This window comes from Loxodonta africana, chromosome 1, assembly GCF_030014295.1.
Source record: "Loxodonta africana isolate mLoxAfr1 chromosome 1, mLoxAfr1.hap2, whole genome shotgun sequence".
Classification (NCBI taxonomy): domain Eukaryota; kingdom Metazoa; phylum Chordata; class Mammalia; order Proboscidea; family Elephantidae; genus Loxodonta; species Loxodonta africana.
In genome coordinates, this window is record NC_087342.1 from 46,971,694 (window position 1) to 46,996,656 (window position 24,963).

General features: G+C 45.3%; 1 protein-coding gene across 1 annotated transcript in view; it reads left to right on the plus strand.

The window, feature by feature from the left end:
• Positions 1 to 24,306, plus strand: part of LY86 (lymphocyte antigen 86) — an 82,596-nt gene extending 58,290 nt beyond the window's left edge. The window contains exons 4-5 of the mRNA XM_064280175.1: positions 16,057 to 16,109; positions 21,121 to 24,306. Coding sequence (XP_064136245.1) covers positions 16,057 to 16,109; positions 21,121 to 21,204 — 137 coding nt within the window. The 3' untranslated portion in view covers positions 21,205 to 24,306. The remainder of the gene's footprint in view (positions 1 to 16,056; positions 16,110 to 21,120) is intronic.
• Positions 24,307 to 24,963: the final 657 nt, after the last annotated feature.

A 24,963-nucleotide genomic window follows, 5' to 3' on the forward strand; every position in this document is an offset into this window, starting at 1 on the left:
TTAGTTTCCTAGTGCTGCTATAATAACAATACTGTGAGTGGGGGCGAGGGATTATTAGATGAACTTCAGTATACCGTAGCCAATCCCCTGAGAACTATATCTAAAGTCTGACATAACTTTTCCTATAAGGCAGGTATTAGCCCTATTCTCTGATACGAGCTAAGAGATTTACTGTAATACTAATATTGATACTGATTTTATAAACTAAAATATTGGCTGTACAGATACAAATACGAAAATGGTGTAAAAAGAAAAGGAATGAGCACTGATGTTAGCTCCTGTCCCTCCCTCCCCTCTTTTTATTAGGGTGTTTCTCTTCTAGTCCTGGTTCATGCTGAACATGGGAACCTGATCACCCTCACAGTTTAATTGCAGAGCCTTCTCAATCTCACCGTCTGTATCTATTCAGAATCCAGTCTTAATAGTTCTAGCTAGATCTGTAATTCAGATTTCATCAGCTAAATTTCTGTTGCCCTTGCTATTTGTTTGTAGATGCTTCTTGTTACAGGTCTGTGAAACAGAGGGAATTAGGGAGGGGCAATGAGAATACAATCTGTTTGTTGCCTGGATTTCTGAAGATTTCCATTAATGCTTTCTGCAAAATGCCTTCTACCTTTGCACTGCTAGTAGGAGAGAAGGCAAGGAGCACCTTCCGGACAGAAGTTCCATCATTAGTCTATGCTGACTCCCTGATAAAAAAAAATCCCTGATAGCCTCTGTAAAACACACCCACAGCTGGGGCTTAGCTGGTAGGACTCATTATTCAGCTGTATTCACATTCATCGCCCAAGATTAACAAGTGCAAGCCCTGAGAATGTGGTCATTGATTACTGCTGTAACAGAAAGGGGGTTAGCAGTTCCTCACTTGGTTCAGTGGTAGAATTCTCACTCTCCATATGGGAGGCCAGGGTTCTATTCCCAGCCAATGTACCTCCTGTACAAGCCATCACCCTTCAGTAGAGGTGTACGTGTTGCTATGGCACTGGGCAGGTTTCAGCAGAGCTTCTGGACTAAGACGGACTAGGAAGAAAGTTCTGGCAATCTATTTCGGAAAATCACTCAATTAGAACCCTATGAATCACAGCAGTTGGATCCACAAACAATCACAGGGATGGCACAGGCCTGGGCAGTGTTTCTTTCTCGGTACATGGCGGGTGACAGCTGGCTGGCAGCTAACAGCAGCACTGAGGCCTCTATTTTAAAACACCATCATCTCTGGGCTCCCAACTTTGTCCTACCTCTTTGCTCACCTCTGATTTCTGACCCGTCTCAGGCCTCTGCTTCTGTAAACTCCTTTCCTTCAGGCTGTCTTCCCCACTGGCCCCTATAGTTCATTCTCACCTGCCACATTGCCTCTCTCAAAGGCAGCTCTGGTCCTGTCTTTCATCAACCACTGCCAATAGCCCAGACTACCAAGTGGTTGAGATGGGAACTGCACTGTGTCTTGGCTTCTCTTCCCAGCTATGGACCAGCAGATCCATGGAAGAGTGACAGTTCTCTGATACCTGGAAAATTGCAGAATTTCTCCTGCCATCATCATCCTCATTATCATTTTGTGGCTTTAGGCAGCATGCTACTGGAGTCAGTATTATTCTGGAAAAATGCTGTTACCTACCTCATTGCACTGCAGTGCTGCCACTGAAGGGCAGCAGGCTTAGCCTGGTCTGGTGGTGCTCAAGAGTAGCAGATATCAGAATCACCTGGAAGGCTTGTCAACACAGAATGCTGGGCCCACCCCGCTGGGTTTCCAATTCAGTGCATCTGGAGTGCAGCCTGAGAATCTGCGTTTCTTACACCTTCCCAGGTGAGGCTGTTGATGCTGTTCTGGGGAGCACACTTTCAGAGCCACTAGCCCAGTGGATGGAGCCTTGGTGGTGCAGTGGTTAAGAGCCCAGCTGCTAACCAAAACGTCAGCAGTTCGAATCCACCAGCCGCTCCCTGGAAGCCCTGTGGAGCAGTTCTACTCTGTTCTATAGGGTCACTATGAGTCGGAATCGACTCGATGGCACCTAACAACAACAGCTCAGTGGATGAGCACTGACTTTGAAGCCAGATTGACATAGAACCGAACATGTCCTGCCACTTCCCAGTGATGTGACTTCAGACAAGTTATTTAACCTCTCTGAGCCTCAGTTTCCTCATCTGTACAGTAGGAAAATACGAGCGACCTCACGGGAGTGTTATTAGGATAAAACGGTGTTTGGCACACAGTAAGCACTCAATAAGTGATAAATGGTAGCTACTTCATTCAACTGATTAGGGATTCCTCAAGCCAGGGCTCCCACCCCTGGAAGCCATCAATCTCAGAGTAGAAATATGCATTTTAACAAGGCACCTGCGGAGGCAGCAAAGCCTCTGAGGCTTGGAAGATGAAGACCTCCTCAAGGGTAGCAGGAAGGTGACTTTGGTCCGAGCTGCATATTCTCTGGTGGTTGGCAGTATGGTTCTCCCTGGCCCTCCTGTACCTCTGGGGAGAGAGCCCTGCTAGCATTTCTCACGGAATTGGAAATCTGAAGCACTGTCTTCTAGGCTCCAGCCTTTTCTTCCTCCTCATGTTTTATCCTTTGTCTGCACACTTCAAACCACTGTGGAGTTCCTGCTTGTGATTGCTGGGCAGCTACTGCTGCTGCAGTTTCAGGGAGGATCAGGAAAAAACGGTGGCTTAATTATTGCAGAAAGTCCTACTCATGAACCGCAAAAAACAGAACTAGAAACAATGGTCACCCTAGAAAGGATACCTGCAATGACCAAGCAAGAGAGGGGTTTTTCTTGCTAAACAAATGAAAGGAAGTTTGCTGGCTATTAAGTGATCCTACAGCCTGGGAAGGAGTCCCTGATGGCACAGTTAAGGCTTGACTGCTAACTGAAAGGCTGGAGGTTTGAGCCCCCCAGAGGCAGCCTGGCAATCTGCTTCCAAAAGGTCACAGCCTTGAAAATCAAATGGAGTACAGTTCTACGATGCACACAAAGGGTCTCCATGAGCCAACAGCAACTGGTTTGGTTTTAGATAGCCCTGGGAGCTCTCTCTCTATCCTCATATTCAAACCCATACGCAAATGCGAACAATGTATTCAAACTGTCCTTTGAAGTCAGACAATTCTATATTTTAGTTGAGACCAGTGTATTGGAACTAATGATGACCCAGGATCAAAAGCACCTTAATTTTCTTAGACAGCACAAGCTCCTTTACAAATTCTTGACTGGCTCTGAGATTTCATAAATCTAGCTCAATGAGATAGACATTGTTTGATAATTTTAGATTCTGTTGGATCATCTTTCTTGGGAATAAGCATAAATATGAATCTCTTCCAGTCGGTTGGACAGCTAACTGTCTTCCAAATTTCTTGGCATATACAAGTGAGCACTTTCAATGCTGTGTCATTTATTGAAACATCTCAGTTGGTATTCCATCAATTCCTGGAGCCCTGTTTTTCACCAATGCCTTCAGTGCAGCTTGGACTTCTTCCTTCAGTACCACTGGCTCCTGATCATATGCTACCTCCTGAAATGGTTGAATATCGACCAATTCTTTTTGGTACAGTGACTCTGTATATTCCTTCCATCTTCTTTTGATGTTCCTTGCATCATTTAATATTTTCCCCATAGAATCCTCCAATATTGCAACTCGAGGCTTGAAGTTTTTCTTCAGTTCTTTCAGCTTGAGAAATGTCAAGTATGTTCTTCCCTTTTAGTTTTCTGTCACCAAGTCTTTGCACATGTCGTTATAGTAATTTACTTTGTCTTCTCTAGCTGCCCTTAGAAATCTTCTGTTCAGCTCTTTTACTTCATCATTTCTTCTGTGTGCTTTACCTACTTGATATTCAAAAGCAAGTTTCAGCATCACTCTGACATTCATTTTGGTCTTTTCTTTCTTTCCTGTCTTTTTTTATGTATGATGTCCTTCATATCATTCCATAACTTGTCTGGTCTTCAGTCATTAGTGTTCAAAAGTGCTGCAGCAGTATATCAACAGGGAACTGCCAGAAATTCACGCCAGATTCAGAAGAGGACTCTTAACCAGGGATATCATTGCTGACATCAGATGGATCCTGGCTGAAAGCAGAGAATATCAGAAAGATGTTTACCTGTGTTTTATTGACTGTGCAAAGGCATACAACTGTGTGGATCATAACAAATTATAAACAACATTTCAAAGAATGGAAATCCCAGAACACTTAATTGTGCCCATGTGGAACCTGTACATGAATCAAGAGTTGTTGGAACAGAATAAGGGCATACTGCGTGGTTTAAAATCAGGAAAAGTGTGTGTCAGGCTTGTATCCTTTCACCATGCCTATTCAATCTGTATGCTGAGCAAATAATCTAAGAAGCTGGACTATATGAAGAAGAACAGGGCATCAAGATTGGTGGAAGACTCATTAACAACCTGCATTATGCAGATGACACAACTTTGCTTGCTGAAAGTGAAGAGGACTTGAGACACTTATTGATGAAGATCAAAGATCACAGCCTTCAGTATGGAATATACCTCAACCTAAAGAAAACGAAAATCCTCACAACTGGACCAAAAAGCAACTTCATGATAAATGGAGAAAAGATTGAAGTTGTCAAGGATTTCGTTTTACTTGGATTCACAATCAACACCCATGGAAGCAGTAGTCAAGAAATCAAAGATTGCATTGCATTGGGCAAATCTGCTACAAAAGACCTCTTTAAAGTGTTGAAAAGCAAAGATGTCACCTTGAGGATTAAGGTGCTCCTGCCCCAAGCCATGGTGTTTTCAATCACCTCATGTGCATGGGAAAGTTGAATGATGAATAAGGAAGACAGAAGAAGAATGCACGCCTTTGAATTGTGCCGTTGGTGAAGAATATTGAACATACTAGGGACTGCTAAAAGAATGAACAAATCTGTCTTGGAAGAAGTACAACCAGAATGCTCCTTAGAAGCAAGGATGGTGAGACTATGTCTCACATACTTCGGATATGTTTTCAGGAGAGATCAGTCCCTGGAGAAGGACATCATGCTTGGTAAAGTAGATGGTCAGCGAAAAAGAGGAAGACCCTCAATGAGATGGATTGGCACAGTGGCTACAACAATGGGCTCAAGCACAACAGTGATTGTGAGGACGACACAGGGCTGGGCAGTGTTTTGTTCTGTTATACATAGGGTTGCTATGAGTCGGAACCGATTCAAAGGCACCTAACAGAAACAACAGCTCAATGAGGCCCACACTTTTGTGTAATAATCATGTAGAAAGCTACATGACTTTTTGCTCCCCCATGCCACTCCAAAACTCTGATCCAAGGAGACTTTGATATTTGCATTTTAACAAATGCCAGAGCTCTGATGTGAGCAGAGCATGAGGGCGCCTACCTGAAAAACGCTGCCCTTTGAAATGTCTTTTTTCACAGTTTTGATTAATCTGGCCTTTCCCAGGGCTGCACCCAGCTTCTGGAGGTCAAGCCAGTTTCATCTCTTCTCCTTCTTCACGTCACCATCTTCTTTATTTCCATTTCCGGGAATCCAATCAGCTCACTGATTCGTAAATCTGTTTGTTTTTTTATCTTCTAGAGGCTGCGTGTGTTTTTTGGCTCCCAGCAACATCACAAATTGTATTTTGTGTGTTATGTTAAGTTTGTCCACAGAAATTTGTTTCTAGGAAAAAGACCTTAAATTCTCTTTCCCTCCTTATTGCCAAAAGCTACAGATCTCTCAGAGGGAACTTGGGCCGCAAAGACAAAGAGGCCTTGTAGGAGAAATGAAGTCGAAAATAAGTCACTTCACTTTCCGGGTCTCAGTTCCTCATCAGTTAAATTAGGAAGCTGGATTTAGTAATCTGCACTGCCCAGCACATTAGCCACTAGTCATGTGTGGCTGTTGAGTCTAGAAACATGGCTAGTCCAAATAAAGACATGCTCTAAGTGTAGAATGCACACCAGACTGTGAAGACTCAGTATGGAAAAATAGTATTAAAAAAAGAATGTAAAATATCTCACTAATAATTGTTATATTGGCTACATGTTGAAATTATAATATGTTAATATATTTCATTAAATAATATACATTATTAAATTAATTTCACTTGTTTCTTTGTCTTTTTAATACGGCTATTAAAAATTTTTAAATTACCTGTGTGGCTCACAGGAACCCTCACGGTTCAGTGGTTAAAGTGCTTGGCTGCTAACCAAAAGTTTGGTGATTCGAACCCATCAGCGACTCCAAGGGAGAAGTCTGCTTCCATAAAGATTACAGCCTTAGAAACCCTATGGGGCAGTTCTGCTCTGTCCTATGGGGTCACCTTGAGTTGGAATCGACTCCTCGGCAGTGGGAGTTTGGATGTGTTTTACATTATATTTCTGTTGGACAGTGATGATCTAGAATTGCCCTGTAGCCAACAGTCACATGTAGCTATTTAAATAATTCAAATTAAATCAAATTAAATTTAGTGCCTCAATCATGCTAGCTACATTTCAAGTTGAATCGACTCGAGGGCACTAGGTGGGGGTTGGAATAGCCACACCTGGCGAGTAGCTACTACTATATTTAACAATGCTGACATTGTACATTTCCATATTCACGGAATGTTCTATTGGACACCACTGACCTAGTAGGCTCCCTACTGCTCTAAAAATTTTTGATAGCCTGTTTTGAACTCATTTGTATGAGTTTATGTTAGAAATTTCACTCTCCAGCCTACGATGGCACTAGTTTTTTGTTTTTTTTTAGCCTAGTTCTAGGCCCTTTTCTTCTGCTCAGATCCTAACTAAGTTTGTGTCGTAGTTCTGAAGAGCCCATTTTTGGGAGCACAGGTCCAAACCACCACCACTGCTCTTGGTCCTTCTCAGGTAGATCACCTGGAGCCTCTTCTCTTAAACCCTGGATGAGCTCTCTATTGTTGCTGTATCAAATTACCATAAAATTAGTGACTTAAAACAGCACAAATTTATTCTCTTACAGTTCTGGGGGTCAGAAATCCATATTCAGCCTCATTGGGCTAAAATCAAGGTGTTGGTAGAGTTGGGAACCTTATGGAGGCTTCAGGCGAGAGTCTGTTTCTTTGTCTTTTTCACCTTCTAGAGGCTGCCTGGGTTTCTTGACTCCCAGACGCATCACTCCAATCTCTGCTTCCATCTTCACATCACCCTCTCCTCCTTGTGATCTTCTGCCTCCCTCTCAGAAGGACCTTTGTGATTACATTGAGCTCATCTGGGTAATCCAATAATCTCTCCATCTCAAGATCCTTAACTTGCAAAATCTCTTTTGTCATTTAAATTTGTAGTAACAGGACCTGGGGGTTAGGATTTGAATATCTTTGGGGGACCATTATTTCAACCCCCAATTGAAAAAAAAATAACACACTTTGTCTGACCTATATGAAGAGGTCAATACCAAAAAAAATACCATACTGGTTGCCCTCGAGTCAATTCCAACTCATAGCAACCCTATAGGACAAAGTAGAACTGCCCCATAGGGTTTCCAAGGAGCACCTGGCAGATTCGAACTGCCAACCTTTTGATTAGCAGCCGAGCTCTTAACCAGAGGTAATAGCTTGCATAATCCAAGGAAAACTTAAACTAAAATGCCCTCATAGAAGTCAAACATTTCTGAGAACGTCACATATGATAACACTTTCCCATGTCCCTGAGGTAGGATACAAACTTTTCTGTTGAGAGACCACATCATTGCTCAGAAAATATTCACCTTATGGGGCCATTGTTGTTTCAACCTTTCCCAGACTCCATAAAGCCCCACCTATCATCATCCGCTACCCAGAGGAGAAAGTACTTGGCTAGAAGTCAATGGCATGACCCAGGTGTTAGAACCATTCCTGGGAAAGAAAGAATAGTCATGAGTAATTTATGAGTTTGGTCATTGATAGGAACTGAGATTACTTTTAAGGGAAAAAAAAAAAAAAAGAGTAGGAATACTGAGGGCCTCTCTGAATGGTGGGAGAAGCATAGGTAGCAGGGCCATTAAAGAATGAGCCCTGGAAAAATTCTTGTTTAATAGTTCTATAGATGATCCATGTAAGTGCACGGAGAATGTTTTTAAGTTTGCACATGGCATTGTTTCTTTAGGCCATAAAGAAGATCTCACACGCCTATTTGAATGGACAGGGAAAGATACCCAGTGAGAGTAAGCTCAGGTAAAAATAAGACAATAAACATAGAGAAAAAACAATCTAGACCATTACATAAGTTATGTACTCTGAAGAACAATTGTGTTTCAGAAAAGAATCTCAGTAACTCTTCCCAGAATACATCAACCCTATGTGTAGAAAAAACGGCCAAGCAAAATGTTGGGCATTGTCAAGAAATGTTTGGAAAGAAAACTGAACGTGTTCTAGTTACTAAACTCCCAGCAGCAATGGAAATAATTCTTCCAATAAAAGGACCATATGACCTACCAAGGGATCCCAGAGTTTTCATAATCCAGTTTATTGGAGTTCACTTGAGTCCCTGGGTAGTACAAATGGTGAAGGGCTCAGCTATCAAGTAAAAGGTTAGAGGTTCAAATCCATGCCTAAGAAAAAAGACATGGCCATCTATTTCCAAAAACTCAGCAATCAAAAAACTCTATGGAGTACACTTCTACTTGACACACCTGGGGTCATCATGAATCAGAGTCAACTCCATGGCAACTGGGGCTGGTGGTTTTTTGGTGTTTTATTTGTTTGTTTTGTGGGGAGGTTCTTTATTATGGGTTATGCCATGTTGGCCCACTATTCAAAGACAGTAAAACTCCATCCAATTGAATGAGGGAAACAAGCAGAGAGGCTCACTATAGTCCTCTGCCTCCTTGCTCTGACCTCTCCTTTCTAGAAGGGGCAGACTTCCTCAGAGCCACCCCATTCCCATCCCACCCACTCCCTTCTGAGTTAGGGGGTGGTCTTCAACTCCTCAGCCCCTGAATTCTCCCAAAGCATGAGGTTCAGAGCATCCACAGGGACTTCATTCTCCCTCCTGGTGTTTGGCACTAAAGCCATGAAGCAGGTTCCAGAGGGTTCAGATTCCATTTCTAGGCAGGGTGGCTCCGTCATCAGAAACAGGTCCAAACGTATTGGCAACCAGAAGAAGAGAAAATCCAGGTTTCCAGGACCAGCACTGACACAATATGCGCCTTTGTACAAATTAGATAAAGGTGTTCTTTCTGCAGGAGACATTCATTCACGGTTGTGCTTCCCGCTCCCCAAGCAAAGCTGGAGACAAAGCTTGCTATGGGTACTTTACTGGGGACATATTGAGTCCCTGGCTGGTGGGATGGTTAACACACTTAGCTGCTAATGAAAAGGTTGAAGATTCAAGTCCAAGAGGCACCTCAAGAGAAAGTCTTAGTGATCTATTTCTGAAAATTCTTTGTAACTCAGTTCTCCTCTGACACACATGGGGTCACTGTGAGTCACAATAGACTCAAAGGCAACTAAAAAAAGAAAAAACCTGTTGCTATTGAGTTGACTCCAACTCACAGCAACTCTATAGGACAGAGGAGAACTGCCCCATAGGGTTTTCAAGGAACAGCTGGTGGATTCGAACTGCCAGCATTTTGGATAGCAGCCAACCTCTTAATTACTACGCCACCCAGGCTCCCAAAGGCAACCTGTAATGCCAGGAAACAGGAGGGAGCAAGGAGCGAGAGTGACTCAGACAGGAGGCAAAGCCAGTGAGTGACATCTCAGGGAGCTGGTTACCACTGAGAGGCCTAGTGCTCAATCTCTCCAGGACCTTAGGGAAGAATAGTCCTTCTGAAGGTCAGGAAGCTGTGCATCTACCCACTGACTCAGCCTTTCTGGTCGAGGGCTTCCTCCAGGGGCAATATCCCAGAACTCCCTGGGTGCCTGCAGGGGATGACAAGCCTCAGTGGCTGCAGAGAAAGTTCTGGAGCAGGAGAGTGTGGAGGGATGTTGGCACTGGCAATCGACGAGGTCAGAGCTGTAGTGACTTCACCCTGGGCTCTGGGGTGTGGCGCAGGACACCAGAGGGGACCGGGTAGCACCAGGGTGCAGGGGCCTGACCAGGACAGCAAGCTGGGCTTCTCTCCCATCACACCCTTGGGGAGCTCAGTGATGCATCTGTATGTGGAGGGATTCAGGGGGTTCTGAGACCTACAGCCACACTGGCTACACCCCAAGTCATCTGGAGCCCTCCTTCAGGAATGATACCAAGAGCTGCCAAAGTTTTAAAGCACAGCAGACAAAATGCCAGGAGATGGAAGAGTTGCCAAATTAGGATACACTGGAAAAAATAAAAATAAAACACAAATTAGGCCTGGCCCAGCCTGGGTCTCCCTATCCACACTGCCCAGAATCCATTGAAACCTTGAGGTGTTAGAGTCCCTGGGAACTCCACCCACAGCCTGTATACCCTGCTAAGTCCCCACCGCCAGGCAGGCTCATTATTATCCTATACATCAGCCAAAACCAAAACCAAACCCATTGCCATTGAGTCAACCTGACTCACAGCAACCCTGTAACTGAGTTCCTCCACCCACCACCAGCTCCAGGTCTCGTGGCATGGGGGTGGAGGTGGGGAGGTACAGGGCCTGTGCCATCGGCCAGACTTGAGTCTCTTTAAGGAATTACCCAGAGGCAGGGAGAGGAGCAAAGACTATATCTGGAACTCACTAAAAGGAAGGAAAGGAACCCTGATGGTGCAATGGTTAAGCGCTCGGTTGCTAACTGGAGGTTCAATTCCACCAGTGACTCTTTGGGAGGAAAGACCTGGTGATCTGCTCTGGCAAAGATTACAGCCTGGGAAAACTATGGGGCAGTTCTACCCTGTCCTATAAGGTCGCTGTGAGTCAGAATAGACTGCATGGCACCCAACGACAAAATGCAGGAAGGCACTTCCTCGTTCTCACTCCGAGACTTGATGTTCTGGGTCTGCCTGAATCTCTCACGTCTCGCATTTCCCACAGCCTCCTGTCTGTCCTCAGGCACCGGCCCCCACCTCACTGCTGCAGCAGTCTTTCCCCTAAGATGTACTAACTTGGTACCTGCTTCCTCACTAGAGGGCAAAGCCAGGTCTCATCTTCCCTGCTCAACACTGACTCCCAGCCCACCACTGGGCCTGGCACGGTGGAAGGGGACCCAGAAAAGGCAGAGTCAATGAATAAGTGGTCAGTACTTTAAAAAGTTTTTCTTCTGAATATACTAATTGTACTGGTTTCTGATAAATTGTAACTCCAGATGTTTTTACACTTTCAAGAACCCTGTTGTACTGTTAGTTGCTGTCAGGTGGCTCCAACTCATGGCCACCCCAATGTACAACAGAGGGACACCTTCCTGGTCCTTTGCCATCTTCATGATCTTTGCTATATTTGAGTCCATTGTTGTGCTTATTGCGTAGGGCTCATCTTCCAGCACTATACAGGACAATATTCCATTGTGATCCATAGGTTCTTTTATTGGCTAATTTTTGGAAGGAGATAGCCAGGTCTTTATTCTTATTCTGTCTTTGTCTGGAATCTCTGCTGAAACCTGTTCACTGTGGTGACCCTGCTGGTATTTGAAATACTGGTGACATAGCTTCCAGCATCACAGCAACACACAAGCCACCACAGTACAACAAACTGACAGGCACTGGTGACATTTTTGTGATAAATTTGGGAGACTGAAGGGAATTCTACCAAGATACAGGCAAGGGCTACAGAAGAGCGAGAACACCACCTAACAGGACTCATTGGTTCAGCAAGCACTCACATGCTAGCATCTGCGCCAGTTATTGAGAACAAAAAGATATGAGCCACACTTGGTCCTTGGCCTCACCTCAGTCTAATCCTAAACCCTTTGGAACCTTTTATTTCAACAATTTGAAGTCAGTGTCCTCTCTACAAAGACACAATGTACCACCACACAAAGATCTGGGTCAAAACTGCCGATTTAGCAGAAACAACCTCATGTGTCAGAGGCAGGGAGGTGAATTTCTTTCACCCACCACGCACTGAACAATGAAAGATTCCAAACGAAGAGAAGGAAGAAGTGAGTGCAAATACAGCGGGGCTCTTTTTATAGTCCTGGAGTGTGAGAATGTTAACGGAAGACTCTCAGAACCAGAGAGGATCTGAGAAAAGAAGGAGCGAGAATTTAATTTCAGGTGTTGTTTCAACAGGGTGAAAAAAAAAAAAAGCCAGTTTCTGAGTTACTTGAAGCCATTCTCAGAAACTGCATGGGCCTCGAGAAAGCTCCTATTGAACTGTAAAGTGTAAGAGACCTATTTAATGAAAATCTCTGGCCCCAGTGAGGAACCTGTTAATAGCAAGGAGCACAATTTAGCAAGTCTTAGGGCATTAAATGAGCATGACAAAATGTTAGATAACCAAATGCTGTTCTTCAAAGTGCCGTACTCATTCATTTTTTAAACATAAGTTATTAAAGAAAAAAAGGCACCGATAGAACTCAGCCATTGTACACGTTGGCTCTGCAAAAAGGTTGCAAAACTAGACTGGCCTCTCCCTGTGCCTCAGCATCCATCAAGTGAGTGTTTACTATGTTACCCTTCCACGTATCCTGGTGAATCATAATTAAACTAATAGCCACTGTGTCTACCCCTACTAGGGACTCCATTCTGTTCAGTTCCTTGACCTCCTTACTTCCAACAACCATATCCATCATTCTGCCTCAACCACCCTCTCCACGTCAACCCTGGTTGTTTTCATCACTAGTGACTATATCATTCCTGGAATTTCGGTGTCATCAAATCCTTCCAGCTCACCTATTCTGGGACCTTCATTGCAAGAATTCTTCATTGCAGTAATGGAGACTCCTTCAACCCACCCCACCACCATTTTAATTACTAATCACCCCCTTGTGCCTTCTTACATTCAAAGGTCTATTATTATAATCTTTCCCTTGCATTTATCCCCAAAGCTTTGCCTTTCTCTCCTTATCACTTTTATCCACCAAAACTCCAGCCCAATCACCTACCCTCTCTATTCCTGCATCACAGCTGCTGAATTTTGCTGAAAAAATCTACATCTGGGCTGACTGGAGTGCCTTTAAATCCATGACCTAACCTAAATAATAATAATAATAACCTAAAAAAATAAAAATAAAAATTCAATACTGATCAACAATCCTATTGTCTCTGTAGTAAATTCCTTCCCCACTCTCCATGATGACTGTTGTATACCTTCACCTTGCTCCTCAACCCATCACAAGGCCTCAGCCTCCAGCTTTCTTTACTTCTCTCCCCAGGACCTAGCCTTATGCTTCACTGAGAAAACTGAAGCAATCAGACAGTAGCCCTGCCATTGGTCCATCAGCCAATCTACAAACCTATCTCCACCTGAACGGTTCTGCTCATTTTCTCTCCTGTACCTGTGGGAACAATGGCTGTGCTCTTCTCAAAGGCAATTCCCTCCACTCCCACCCTCATAATCGCTTCGTTACTTCAGTTATCTTCTCCCTTTTTCATCTTCAATCTCTCTCTATACAAAATCATTCCCTTCAAAAGGCAAATATCTTCCAACTTAAATAAGCAAACAATTCTTAACCCCACATTAAAAAACAAACTCGCTGTTGTCAATTCCAACTCATGGTGACCCTATAGGACAGAGTAGAACTGCCCCATAAGGTTTACAAGGAGCGTCTGGTGGATTCGAACTGCCAACATTTTGGTTAGCAGCTGTAGATCTTAACCATTACACCACCAGGGTTTCCCTATATACTCTTCCAGTAATTATTCTTTTTTTTTCCACTTCCCTCTACAGCAAAACTTTTTTTTACTTCTTCACCCATAACTCAGTCCGTTCAGGTATTCATACCCCCTCCCCAATGCTCTTTTCAAAATGTCCTCCATGTCGCCAATCCACCGCAAGTTTCTGTCCTCTTACTCAAACTCACAACAGAATTCAACACAGTTGACCATTCCTTCTATTTGAAAAACCCGCCTCCCCTGGCATCTGTGATTCCACTCTCTGATCGCTCTTCACTCCATGGGCCATTCCTGCTTAGCCTCCTTTGATGGCATCTCCTCCTCTACTCAACCTCTGAATATCGGAGGGCCTCAGGAGCGGTCCTGGTCCTCTCCCCTCCTCTATTTTCCTGGGCGTTCTCTTCCAGTCCCAGGGCTTTACCACCATCTACACGATAATGACTGCAATAAGCAAAGCTCCTCTCTGACCTCTCCCACATAATCCCAGGCTTGTATATCTAAATGCTTTCAGGAATCCCTGCTGGCATAGTGGTTAAGAGTTTGGCTGCTGACCAAAAGGTCAGCAGTTCTACTCTGTCACATAGGATCGGTATGAGTTGGAATGGACTCAATGGCAACAGGTCTGGTTTTTTTTTTTTTAAATAAGCATCCTCCCAAAATAGAGCTCTTTAATCCCCTCCGCCCCTGCCACCACACACACACAAATACTTCCTCCCCAGGCTCCCCCATCACAATAAATGGCCCCTCATCTATCCAGGTGCTCAATCCAAAACACTCTCACTCTGCATATCTAACTCATCAGCAAGTCCTTTCTCCCAGAACAGTCATGATTCCATTCATTTTTCCCCATCTTCCACGCTTCACCAATCCACCACTCACTCGGCTGCTCCCCTCTTGGCCTCTCCACTCCATTCTCCATGCAGCAGAATGGTTGCTTTAAAACGTACACTAGGTATTTTCACTTAATATTTTAACACCTTTTCCAGTGTCTTTGGAAAATGAAATCCAAGCTCCTTACCATGTCCTCAAGGTCCTAAAATATCTGTCTTCCCCCAGTCTTTTCAATCTTATCCCAACACAGTCCCTCTTATTTGTGCTTTGGCCAAGCAATCTCTCTCTGTTCGTACAACTGCGAGAACACTTTTTCAGAGCAGGATTTGCCCTTAGTCACTTTTCCTAACGAGCTCTTCCCCTCGCTCTTTAAAGGGTGGACTCATTGTCCTCCCTTAGGGCTTCGTTCAAACATCACACTTTAGAGATGCTCTCCTGACTGTCTTAGTCATCTAGTGCTGGTGTAACACAAATACCATAGTGGATGGTTTTAACAAAGAGAAATTTATTCTCTCACAGCCTAGGAGGCTAGAAGTCCAAATTCAGGGTGCCAGATCCAGGGGAAGGTTTTCTCTCTCTGTTGGCTCTGGGGAAAGGTCCTTGTCATCAATCTTCCCCTGGCCGAGGAGGTTCTCAGCACAGGGCCCCAGGTCCAAAGGATGCACCATTCTTCCGGCTCTTGTTTCTTAGTGGTATGAAGTCCCCCGTCTCTCTGCTCACTTCTCTCTTTATTTCAAAAGACATTGATTTAAGACAAAACATAATGTTGTAGATTGAGTCCTGCCTCATTAACATAACCGCTTCTAATGCTGCCTTATTAACATCGTAGAGGTAGAACTTACAACCAAACACATAGGAAAATTACATCAGATGACAAAACGGTGGACAATCACATGATACTGGGAATCATGGCCTAGCCAAGTTGACAGATATTTTTGGGGACACAGTTCAATCCACGACACTGGTCATTTTATCAAACATTGTGTCTTCCAGTTGGTAATATTACTGGATGTGCATTGAGTGCTCTCCAGGCATCGCTACTTGTGCTTTACATGGATTAACTTCTTTAATTCCTCACAACGCTATGAGATAGACACTATTATTGTCATTGTCATGCCCATCTTACAAAAGAGGAAACTGAGCCCAGAGAGGAAGAACAACTATCCAAAGTCCCATAGTTATAGGAGGTGGTCTCAGGATTTAATCCCAGGCAGCCTGGCTCTAGCCTGGCCGCTGGACCATCACGCCATCCTGCCTGTCTCACATTACCTGTGTGTCTCCTTCCAGCACTCTTTGCAATCTATAATTTTCTTGTTTAATTAAGTATTGTCAATTTTCCCATGAGAATATGTGCAATGTGTGGGCAGAGGCCATTTTTTATCATCTCTGGATCCCCAGTGCCTGCCACACAGTAGGTTGCTCAGCAAATACTTGTCAAATGAATGAATGAATGGTAGGTTGGAGTCAGCTAATGAAAACATTTATATGAATGACTACTATTATTTAGTATGAACCATCTTTAGACAGTGACCACAGATAATATCAGCAAATCTGTTTTTTTTGTTTTTAAATGATTGAATAAAGTTATCTATGTTTTATATTTTTCCAGAACAGGTTTACTATGCTGGCCCTGTCAATAATCCTGGATTTATAGTCCCTGAGGTAAGGTTTTGTTATTTTATCTTGTTTTGTTTCTTAATTGTTATATTGATGGATTTCTTGAAGAATGAAAAGAGAAAAGGAAAAAGAGATAGATGAGGAGGAAGAGAAGGGGAAGGACTGAGAGGGAAGAGGAGGAAGAGAACAGGATTAAATAGTTCAAAACGTTTTTTATAGACGTTTATTAAGAAAACCCTTTCTTAATGAAGCTGTTACTTCTGGTATAGCACCTAGCACATAGTGGGTACTTAAAAATGTTTGACACCCTGCTTCTGTCACTTCAGTATTTAATATTTTATGTCCCTTGGGACCTTTGGGGATCTTTGGGGTCCACTGAGAGGAAGGCCAGGCTTCTTTTCCAGCAGGATGGCGGTGTCCACAGGAATTCCACGTGGCTGGAGCTGCTTGGGGTGCATGACAGATCGCCACTTGGGGCTCAAGCAATGCTTCAGAAAGTTTGGCAGTGCAGAGAAAGGCAGATACACAAACCACAGTGTCCTAAATGTCCTCCCAGTTACAGTCGCTGTACTGTCCATGGGCGCCCATCGAATCAATCGAGTGCCCATGTCCTGAGTATTCACTGGTGAGGCTCACAGCTAAGAGGAGAATTTTCCACCAGTTCCTTTCTGCTCAAAATAATGTGACTTTATTAAGTGGCTGAGTTGAAATATAGCAGTGACATGAGCAATAAAGTTTCAATATGATACTCCTGAGAGAATTTTAGGGAACAATGTGAAAAGAACCACAAATAGGTAATAGTTAATCTGTTTTTGTTTTGTTTTCAATTTCACCCTTCCAGTCCTCCAATATAACTCCAGCAAGGGGTCTCCTTCTCCACAAGGAATCTCTTTAACTTAATTTCTATGCTCTGACATGTTTTCTTTCTGCCCCAGCCTCTGGGCTCCTGAGTTTAGAGGATCACCTGTCTAGACTGCTTCAAACCCTCGCAAGGCTAGGACTTTCCAGCCTTCCCCTCTGGGGTTCTTCTCCAAAGTTGTCCTCTCTGGCCTCTAGCCATATGAAAATTTTACAAGGAAGGAAAACTCAGAATCCCTTCACTTCTAAAAGTATAGGATGTGGACCAAAGTTCTCTCAAATAATTTTTTTTTCTTTAAATCTTTGCAGTTTGAATTCTTTCTCTTTCCCCATTTTCCTTCTGACTCTTCCCTCCCCCACCACGCCTACACCCCATTGTTGTTGTTTGTTACCATTCAGTCCAACTCGTGGTGACATCACGTACAACAGGATGAAATCTTCCCTGATCCTGCATCATCTTCATGATCGTTGGTATGTGTGAGTCCACTGTGGCTATTACGCAGTGCCTGCCAACCTAGGGGGCTCATCTTCCAGCACTATATTGGACAATACTTTCTTGTGATCCATAAGGTTTCTTTGGCAAATTTTCAGAAGTAGAGAACCAGGCCTTTCTTCCTAGTCTGTCTTTGTCTGGAAGCTCCACTGAAACCTGTCCACCATGGGTGACCCTGCTGGTATTTGAAATACTGGTGTCATAGCTTCCAGCATCACAGAAACCTATAAGCCACCACAGTCTAACAAACTGACAGACAGGTGATGTGTCCTCCCCACTGCAGACCGACTTAAAATTTGCATTTTGCATTAATGGCTTAAAAGAAAAAGTTATTAGCAATTGCTATGAAATAGAGCAGAAAATAACTTCTTAAAGTCATAGCATCCTTTTGAAAGAAAATGTACCAGAAATGTAAGAAAGCTTTACTGCCATCACCTAAGATATTTGGGGGAAGCACAGTGTTAGCACTTTTTCACCAGAAACAATGCTCAAGGAGACACTGCCCAGAGCGAGGGCAGAGAAAGTAGCGTGATCCCCTGACTCTGAGCCTGTGGAGTTGAAGGATCTACCAGACTTTCATGCCTGGTTCTCCCACCTCATCCCCTCCTGAGGCCTGGGCCAGGGAAGCAAGAACCTGCTAAGTGCTGACCTGCCCCGCAGCTGCTGACACTTGGACAGACCTGGCGGGACACACAACCCCTCTGGGACACAGCAGATATGCAGCGAGGCAGCCCCATGTTGGCCGCACACCAGCCACAGCAACTCAGTCCTCTCTGGCCCCCAGTCAGCCAGCACACAGAGACTTGGCTTTCCTAAAACGGGACAGAGACACTGTCAAGTCTTTGGGTTTAAAAGGCCTCCCTCTTGCCCCCTCCTCATACCAAGCCCTTGGAGCTGGGCTCTGGGCTAATGGCGGCCCTTGCTTGGCCACAAACATTTCCACTCAGCACTCAGTCTTCAGTCCCTAGGTTTCCTCTTCTCTTTAACAAGCCAGCCCCCTGGCCCAGAATGGAAGTCCTTCCTGTAGTCCTGTATCTTTATGTGGCTGCTGTTTTCTGAGTTAGACTTTAGAGATACTCTAGGCTCCCAACGCACACAGACAACATCTTGTAGGCTGCTGAACTACGGAATTACCAAGAATCCCACTACCAATCCCTGGCTCGACAACTCCCTGCTCTGCAGGCCTGCAGAAAGACGCTCCTGTCATTTTCCTGCTCTGCCTCTTCTGTCCTGCTAGCATGCCCCTCCGGGTGCCTACAGACTGGCCAGCCACCTAAATACTCTTGCCCCTTCTAATCTCCAGCCTATGCTCTCCTTCCTCCAAATGCTGCATCCCTTCCTGGGCTCATAAACCAGTGAAGAAAAATTCATTTGGTTTTCAATAAATGTGTAGTTATGACTTAAATGTATGTGAAGAGTTAAAAGAAAGTTAATTATTATTGTTATTAAACACAGACTCCCAGATGACTTTGAGTTGACTTTTACCCATAATTAATTCTCTAACTTTCACACTGGTTTGGCTAAACTCCTAACACTTCTGATGAAATTATAGCTGCTCAGTACCAGCAATAAGACTCATGGGAGCCTACAGATTTATAGAAATCTTTGAGTTGAATGATGCCTTAGGGTTATTCTAATCAATCCTCACACCCAAGACAGCCTCCAGAGGATCTAGAATAATACACCTTGCAGTGTTGGGGAGTCCACACTCACAAAGCTCTGCTAATTGCTAGAAGGTTGCTCTCTCCTAGCAAAAGCTCTGTCTTGGGCAACTTTCATCCAGCGGTCTTATTTATTCCTGCCCTCTGGCCTCATGCAAAATAAACCCCTTTCCTGTTTTAGGTGACAGGTAGTTCAAAGATTTGCCAGGAGTTCCTTTCCCTGTGCTTCCCCCCATCCCCCACCCCTCTCTCCTCTTACCTCTCCCCTCCCACCACCTGCAGTCTTGTCACCTCCAGATCAGGAAGTCAGCAAACAGGCACACCTATTGCATGGCCTGTAGGGTGGGTTACCCTGGGGCTTAGGCAGTAAACACGACAAACTCAGCTCAATGGCTGGGTGCTTTCTGCAGTTTCTTATACTGCATGGTTATCAGACTGTTCTTCTCCATGATTCAGTCCTAGCTACAGTCTCTGTGGACTGCTCATCACCAGAAAGGAGCCCTGAGAGGCTGCAGTACCTTTCCTGACAGAGCATTTCGGTTTTGTGCCACTGGGTATTGCTCCTCCGGTGGTCTTCTCCATCTCAGCAAATGATGCGGCATCCTTCCAGTTGCTCCAGCCACAGTCCTTGGAGTCCCTGTTACTCCCTCTGTTTCTCTTCCACCCACCTAGATTTCCTCAGTAATGACACTGGCTCTTCTTTCAGCATCTATCCAGAATTTGACCCCTTGTCACCACCCCCTCCCACCTGGATTGTAGCCACAGCCTCTTCCCTGGTCCTGCTGCTCCCACCCTCCCCCTGTGTCTCTTCAACACAGCAGCCTTACCAAAACCAAAAACCAAGCCCACTGCCATCAAGTCGATTCCGACTCATAGTGACCTGATAGGACAGAGCAGAACTACCCGAAAGAGTTTCCAAGGAGCACCTGGCAGATTCGAACTACTGACCTCTTGGGTAGCAGCCGTAGCACTTAACCACTACGCCACCAGGGTTTCCATAGCAGCCTTAGGGGCCCCATTAACATGTGGGTCACACCTCTGCCAGACTCTCTGAGGGCCACATCCCTTCAGGGTGGAGGCCAGAGCCCTTCCTGTGGCCGTGAGCCTGGCTGCCCTTCACATCTCCAGCCTCAACTCCTCTCACCCCGCGCAGGGTGAGCCCCCTTGCTGTTCCTCACAGGGTCAGTTTCCTATGCTGGGACACCATCCCCACTCCCACACCTCCTTGAGATCTTTGCCCAAAGGCCACCTTCTCAGCAGGGCCTGCCTTGACCTCCCTGCTGAAAATTGCAAACCAGCACCAGCCCTGCCCCACTACCCACTACACCCAGCAATCTCGGTCCACCCCTCCCTGCTTGATTTTCTCCATAGCAATTATCACCGTCTACATTTTTACATACCACGATATTGGATTATAACGTGTGGTTGTCTGCCTTTCCCAACTAGACTGTAAGCTCCACAGGGCAGGGGTTTGTCTGCCTTGTTCTATTTTCTCCCCAGAGGCTACCACGGTGCCTGGACACAGAGAAAACCATCAGTTGCCATGAGTTGACTCCAACTCACAGAGACCCCATGTGTGTCGGAGTAGAACTGTGCTCCGCAGGGTTTTCAATGGCTGATTTTTTAGAAGTAGATTACCAGGCCTTTCTTCTGAGCTGCCTCCATATGGACTTAAACCATTAACCTTTCAGTTAGTAGCTAAATGTGTTAACCTTTTTCACCACCCAGGCTCTCCTGTGCATAAACCAAACAACAAATCAGTTGCCTCAGAGTCAGTTCCAGCTCACGGCAACCCCATGTGCGTCAGAGGAGAACTGTGCTCCGTAGGATTTTCAAGGGCATAACCTTTCAGATGTAGATTACCAGGGTTTTCTTCTGAGGCACCTCTGAGTGGGTTCAAACCTCTGACCTTTCGATTAGTAGTCAAACTCTTAACCGTTTCTGCCAACGAGGGTCTCCTGTACATAGAAGGTACTCAAACATTTACTGAGTTGTTGATTGTCTAGTGGTCACATGCCTAATGCTTCCCCTCTGTCTCTGGCAGGGAGAATACCAGGTCTTGCTGGAACTGTATAATGAAAACCATTCCATCGTGGCCTGTGCCAACGCCACTGTCATTTGCTCCTAATGGTGTCCTGCAGCTCAACAGCAGTCTGTCTTGTGGAAATTCCAAGCTCCTCAAACAGAACTTACTGTGTAAGAAAAATGACAGAGAGAGGCTGTACACAGACTGTTCACCAAAAAGCTTGGGCTAATCCAAGGCCCAAAACCCAACCTCCCCAAGTTCCACAGTTGTAATTAAACCCCAGAGATTATCAGTGTCTAAGGAGCCTCGTGTTGGTCTCTAAGCAGTGGCAAGGGTCAGTCGTCCTTCTCTAATTGGTCACCTCACAGCGGTCACCTGCTTCTCAGCTCCTCAGGGGCCCTGCTCCACAGTCACCGGGAATAAAGAAAGCTGGCCAGCCACTGCTGATTGTGGGCTGTTCAAAGAGTCTCTGCACAGCGCTGTATTCCAAGTGTAATTTCCTCCTGATGCCGGCACAATGCAAGCAGTCCTGAGAAATTCCAAAGGATGATGACCAAGCAAAAATGAGCAGTCTAGGAAGATGGGCCATTCCTTCCCCAGGCAGGAACCTAAGCCCCAGGGCCACCAGGGCCGAGAAGTGATGAAACCTCATGAATAGTGAATTAGTCAAGGTAGCGTGTGTGTTTTTTTTAGCGTGTGTGTATGTGTGTGTGTGCGTGCATGCGTGCGTGTGTGTGTGTGTGTGGAGAGAGAGAGAGAGAGAGATTAAAGACATTGATTTCCTGCAGTTGTATGGGCTGGGAACTCTGAAATCCGTAGGCAGATTGAGGGCTTGAAACTCCAGCAGCATTTCCATATTACATTCTTGAGGCAGAATTCCTTCTCTTGGAAAACTCAGCTTTTGCTCTTAAGGCCTTCAACTGATTGGATCAGGCCCATCCACATCACTGAGGGTAATCTCCTTTACTTAGAGGCAACTAATCGTAAATGTCAATCTCATCAACAAAATACCTTCACAGCACCATCTGACTAGTGATTGACCAAACCCTGGGCAGCACAGCCAAGCCAAATGGACGCATAAAATCAGCCATCACAGACAGTGGCATCATAATCTCACTTGAAATGAAACCTTGAGACCAAATGCTCACTTCACATTCATCCCCGGGAGCATGACTATGCCTGACCTCGGGGCACGATGGCTCTCATTCATTCATTAAGTGAAACACTTTGCACACTCATGCGCCAGGCACATGCTCAGCTCCTAGGACACAGAGTGTGCAAACCAGAGTCCCTGGCCTCATGGAGCTTACAGTCCCCTGAAATATTCCAAAGCTCCATGTCCCCCAGTGGACACATTCATTCACATAGAGCTACGCCATCTTCCGAGCCCTCGATAAAGGGCAGGTGGCCTGTCCCGAGGGCAGAAACCATTTCAGCAGCCCCACCTCCTCCTTCACCGTCACTCCTCTCCCGGGCTGGGCAGAAACACTTGGTGGGCACTGCAGCCCCTCAGCCCTCCTGTGCCCTCCTCTCACCCTCCCTTCCAGCGTCTCTTGTTCCTGCTAGGGGCTGGAGTCAGGTGAGTGGATTGACTTTATCATTTGTAGATCTTTTATATCCATAAACATACAGCTATATTTGAGATCAAAAGATGAAAAAAAATCCCCAGTTCAAAAAATTCCAGTTGCTATTCATCACTGTGACTACTTCAAATAACCAAAAAAATAAATAAAAACAAAAAACCAATCCAGTTGCCATCGAGTTGATTCTGACTCATGGCGACCCAATGTGTGCAGACTAGAGCTGCTCCATAGGATTTTCAAGGCTGTGACCTTTCAGAAGTAGATTGCCAGGCCTTTCTTCTGAGGTGTCTCTTGTGGGTTTGAACCACCAACTTTTTGGTTAGTATTCGAGCACTTAACCATTTGCACCACCCAGGGATTCACTGACCACTCCCAATCACCTGCTGCCATTGGGTCGATTCTAACTCACAGCGACCCTATAGGACAGAGAAGAACTGCCCCACATGGTTTCCAAGGAGCACCTGGTGGATTCGACCTTTTGGTTAGTAGCTGTAGCTCTTAACCACTACACTACTAGGGTTTCCAACGGCTCCAAATAGCAGGCCATAAAATGTCTGGTGAACCGAAACATCAAAACCAGCATCTAAGGTTTTTCTGGGTTACGCGGAGAAAAAATTACATCAACGTCCTCACCCAGGCCCATCATGCTGGGGAGAAAAGCCATACCATGGCTACAGCAGGCTCCAGAGGGACCCTGGAACACGCATGGGGTGATGACACTGCTAAGTACACAAACAGCAAACGGAATTTCTGACCCTTCACCACCGTCTAGCTGGAGGCATTCACCTGGCTCCCTTGTCAGTAAACACCTCTGCATCTAGAAAAGGCCCTGGCTAGACTCTGTGAGGCCCTGGGTGGCGCAAACAGTTAATGCTCGGCTGCCAACCCCAAGGCTGGAGGTTTGAGTCTACCCAGAGGTGCCTCCAAAGAAAGGCTGTGGGACGTATGTCTAAAAAATCAGCCATTGAAAACCCTATGGAGCTCAGTTCCACTCTAACACACATGGGGTCACCATGAGTCAGAGTCAACTCAATGGCAACTGGTTTAGACTCTGTGGATGCAACATGTTCTGTCAGCTTGGGAGGGTTGTCACAGCCTTCCAAGGACATATGCAGAGAATGGGAAATTAGGCTCACTTTTTATTTTTCTAAAACCCAGCTGTTCCCTTCCCTGTCCCTTCCCCCCACGCTATCTTAACACTGACTGAAAGTGTGTGTGTGTGTGAGAGAGAGAGGGAGAGAGGGGAAGTATCAGATGCAGCAGGTTTGAGGTGGACGTGGACTTCCATATATGACGTTACCCTGGCAGCGGCGGAGTACACCGTAGTTGCACTAGAGGTGTGATCTAAGAGGCAAAAACAATGTTTTTCTCCCCCCCAAATATGTCCTTCACGTCTTTAAGTATTGCTATCAGATTCACCCTTGCAAGTTGAGAAAGTGTTTCAGTGCTCAGAAATAAAATACGAACAGCCCTGGTAAGAGAACGGTCAAAACCATTGTCATTATTTAACACTCCAGCAGAGCACAGTAACCAAGACCAAGTTTAACTGCTACCCCAGAAACCAGGGGGCATTTAGGGGGAGGTGCACAGCCCTAACCAAGCTTTCTAAGGCCAGCTGTCTGCGGGTGTGCTGGGTGGGGATGGGGTGATGTGTACACTAACAATCTCCCAAAGAACCGAAAGTCTAATCCTCTCCTCCACAGAGAAGACTACTGTTTCAGAAACAGCATCCAGCAGTCTAAACATTTCTCTATAAACCTGCCTGGGGGAAGAAATAAATCATTTGGTTAAAGACTATGTATGCTATCCCTCCAGAACCAAAGAACTCTGGAAGTCAGCCAACTCTACTCTTTTTGGTGCCCACAGGCCCTATATTTTGAGGGAAATTTCAGTCCCTTTTTTCTATATCTTTGAGGAAAATTCCAGCACCCAAGGGAAGCTTCATTAGGTGGGGTCCAGGCAGAACGTTGAAGCAGCTTTGGAACAGTGTAATGGCATCACTTAGAACGTTCTTGGCTACAAGTAACAGAGAGCTCACCTCCAGCCGACTTACACACACAGGAACTCGCTGGCCCCCAGGACTGCTAACCCCTGAGGAGCCCGGGCTTGAGCCTGGTCTGCTGCAGAGGGTCACGCTGTTGTCCACCCGTCCGTGTCCCTGCAGTGCTCTCACCTTGGCCCCCCTGAACACGAACTTCACCCTCAGACAGTGTTTCAGCCCTTGGAGGCCTCACATCTACACTGTCCAAAGCACAGAGGGCAAGAGAACACCTTTCTC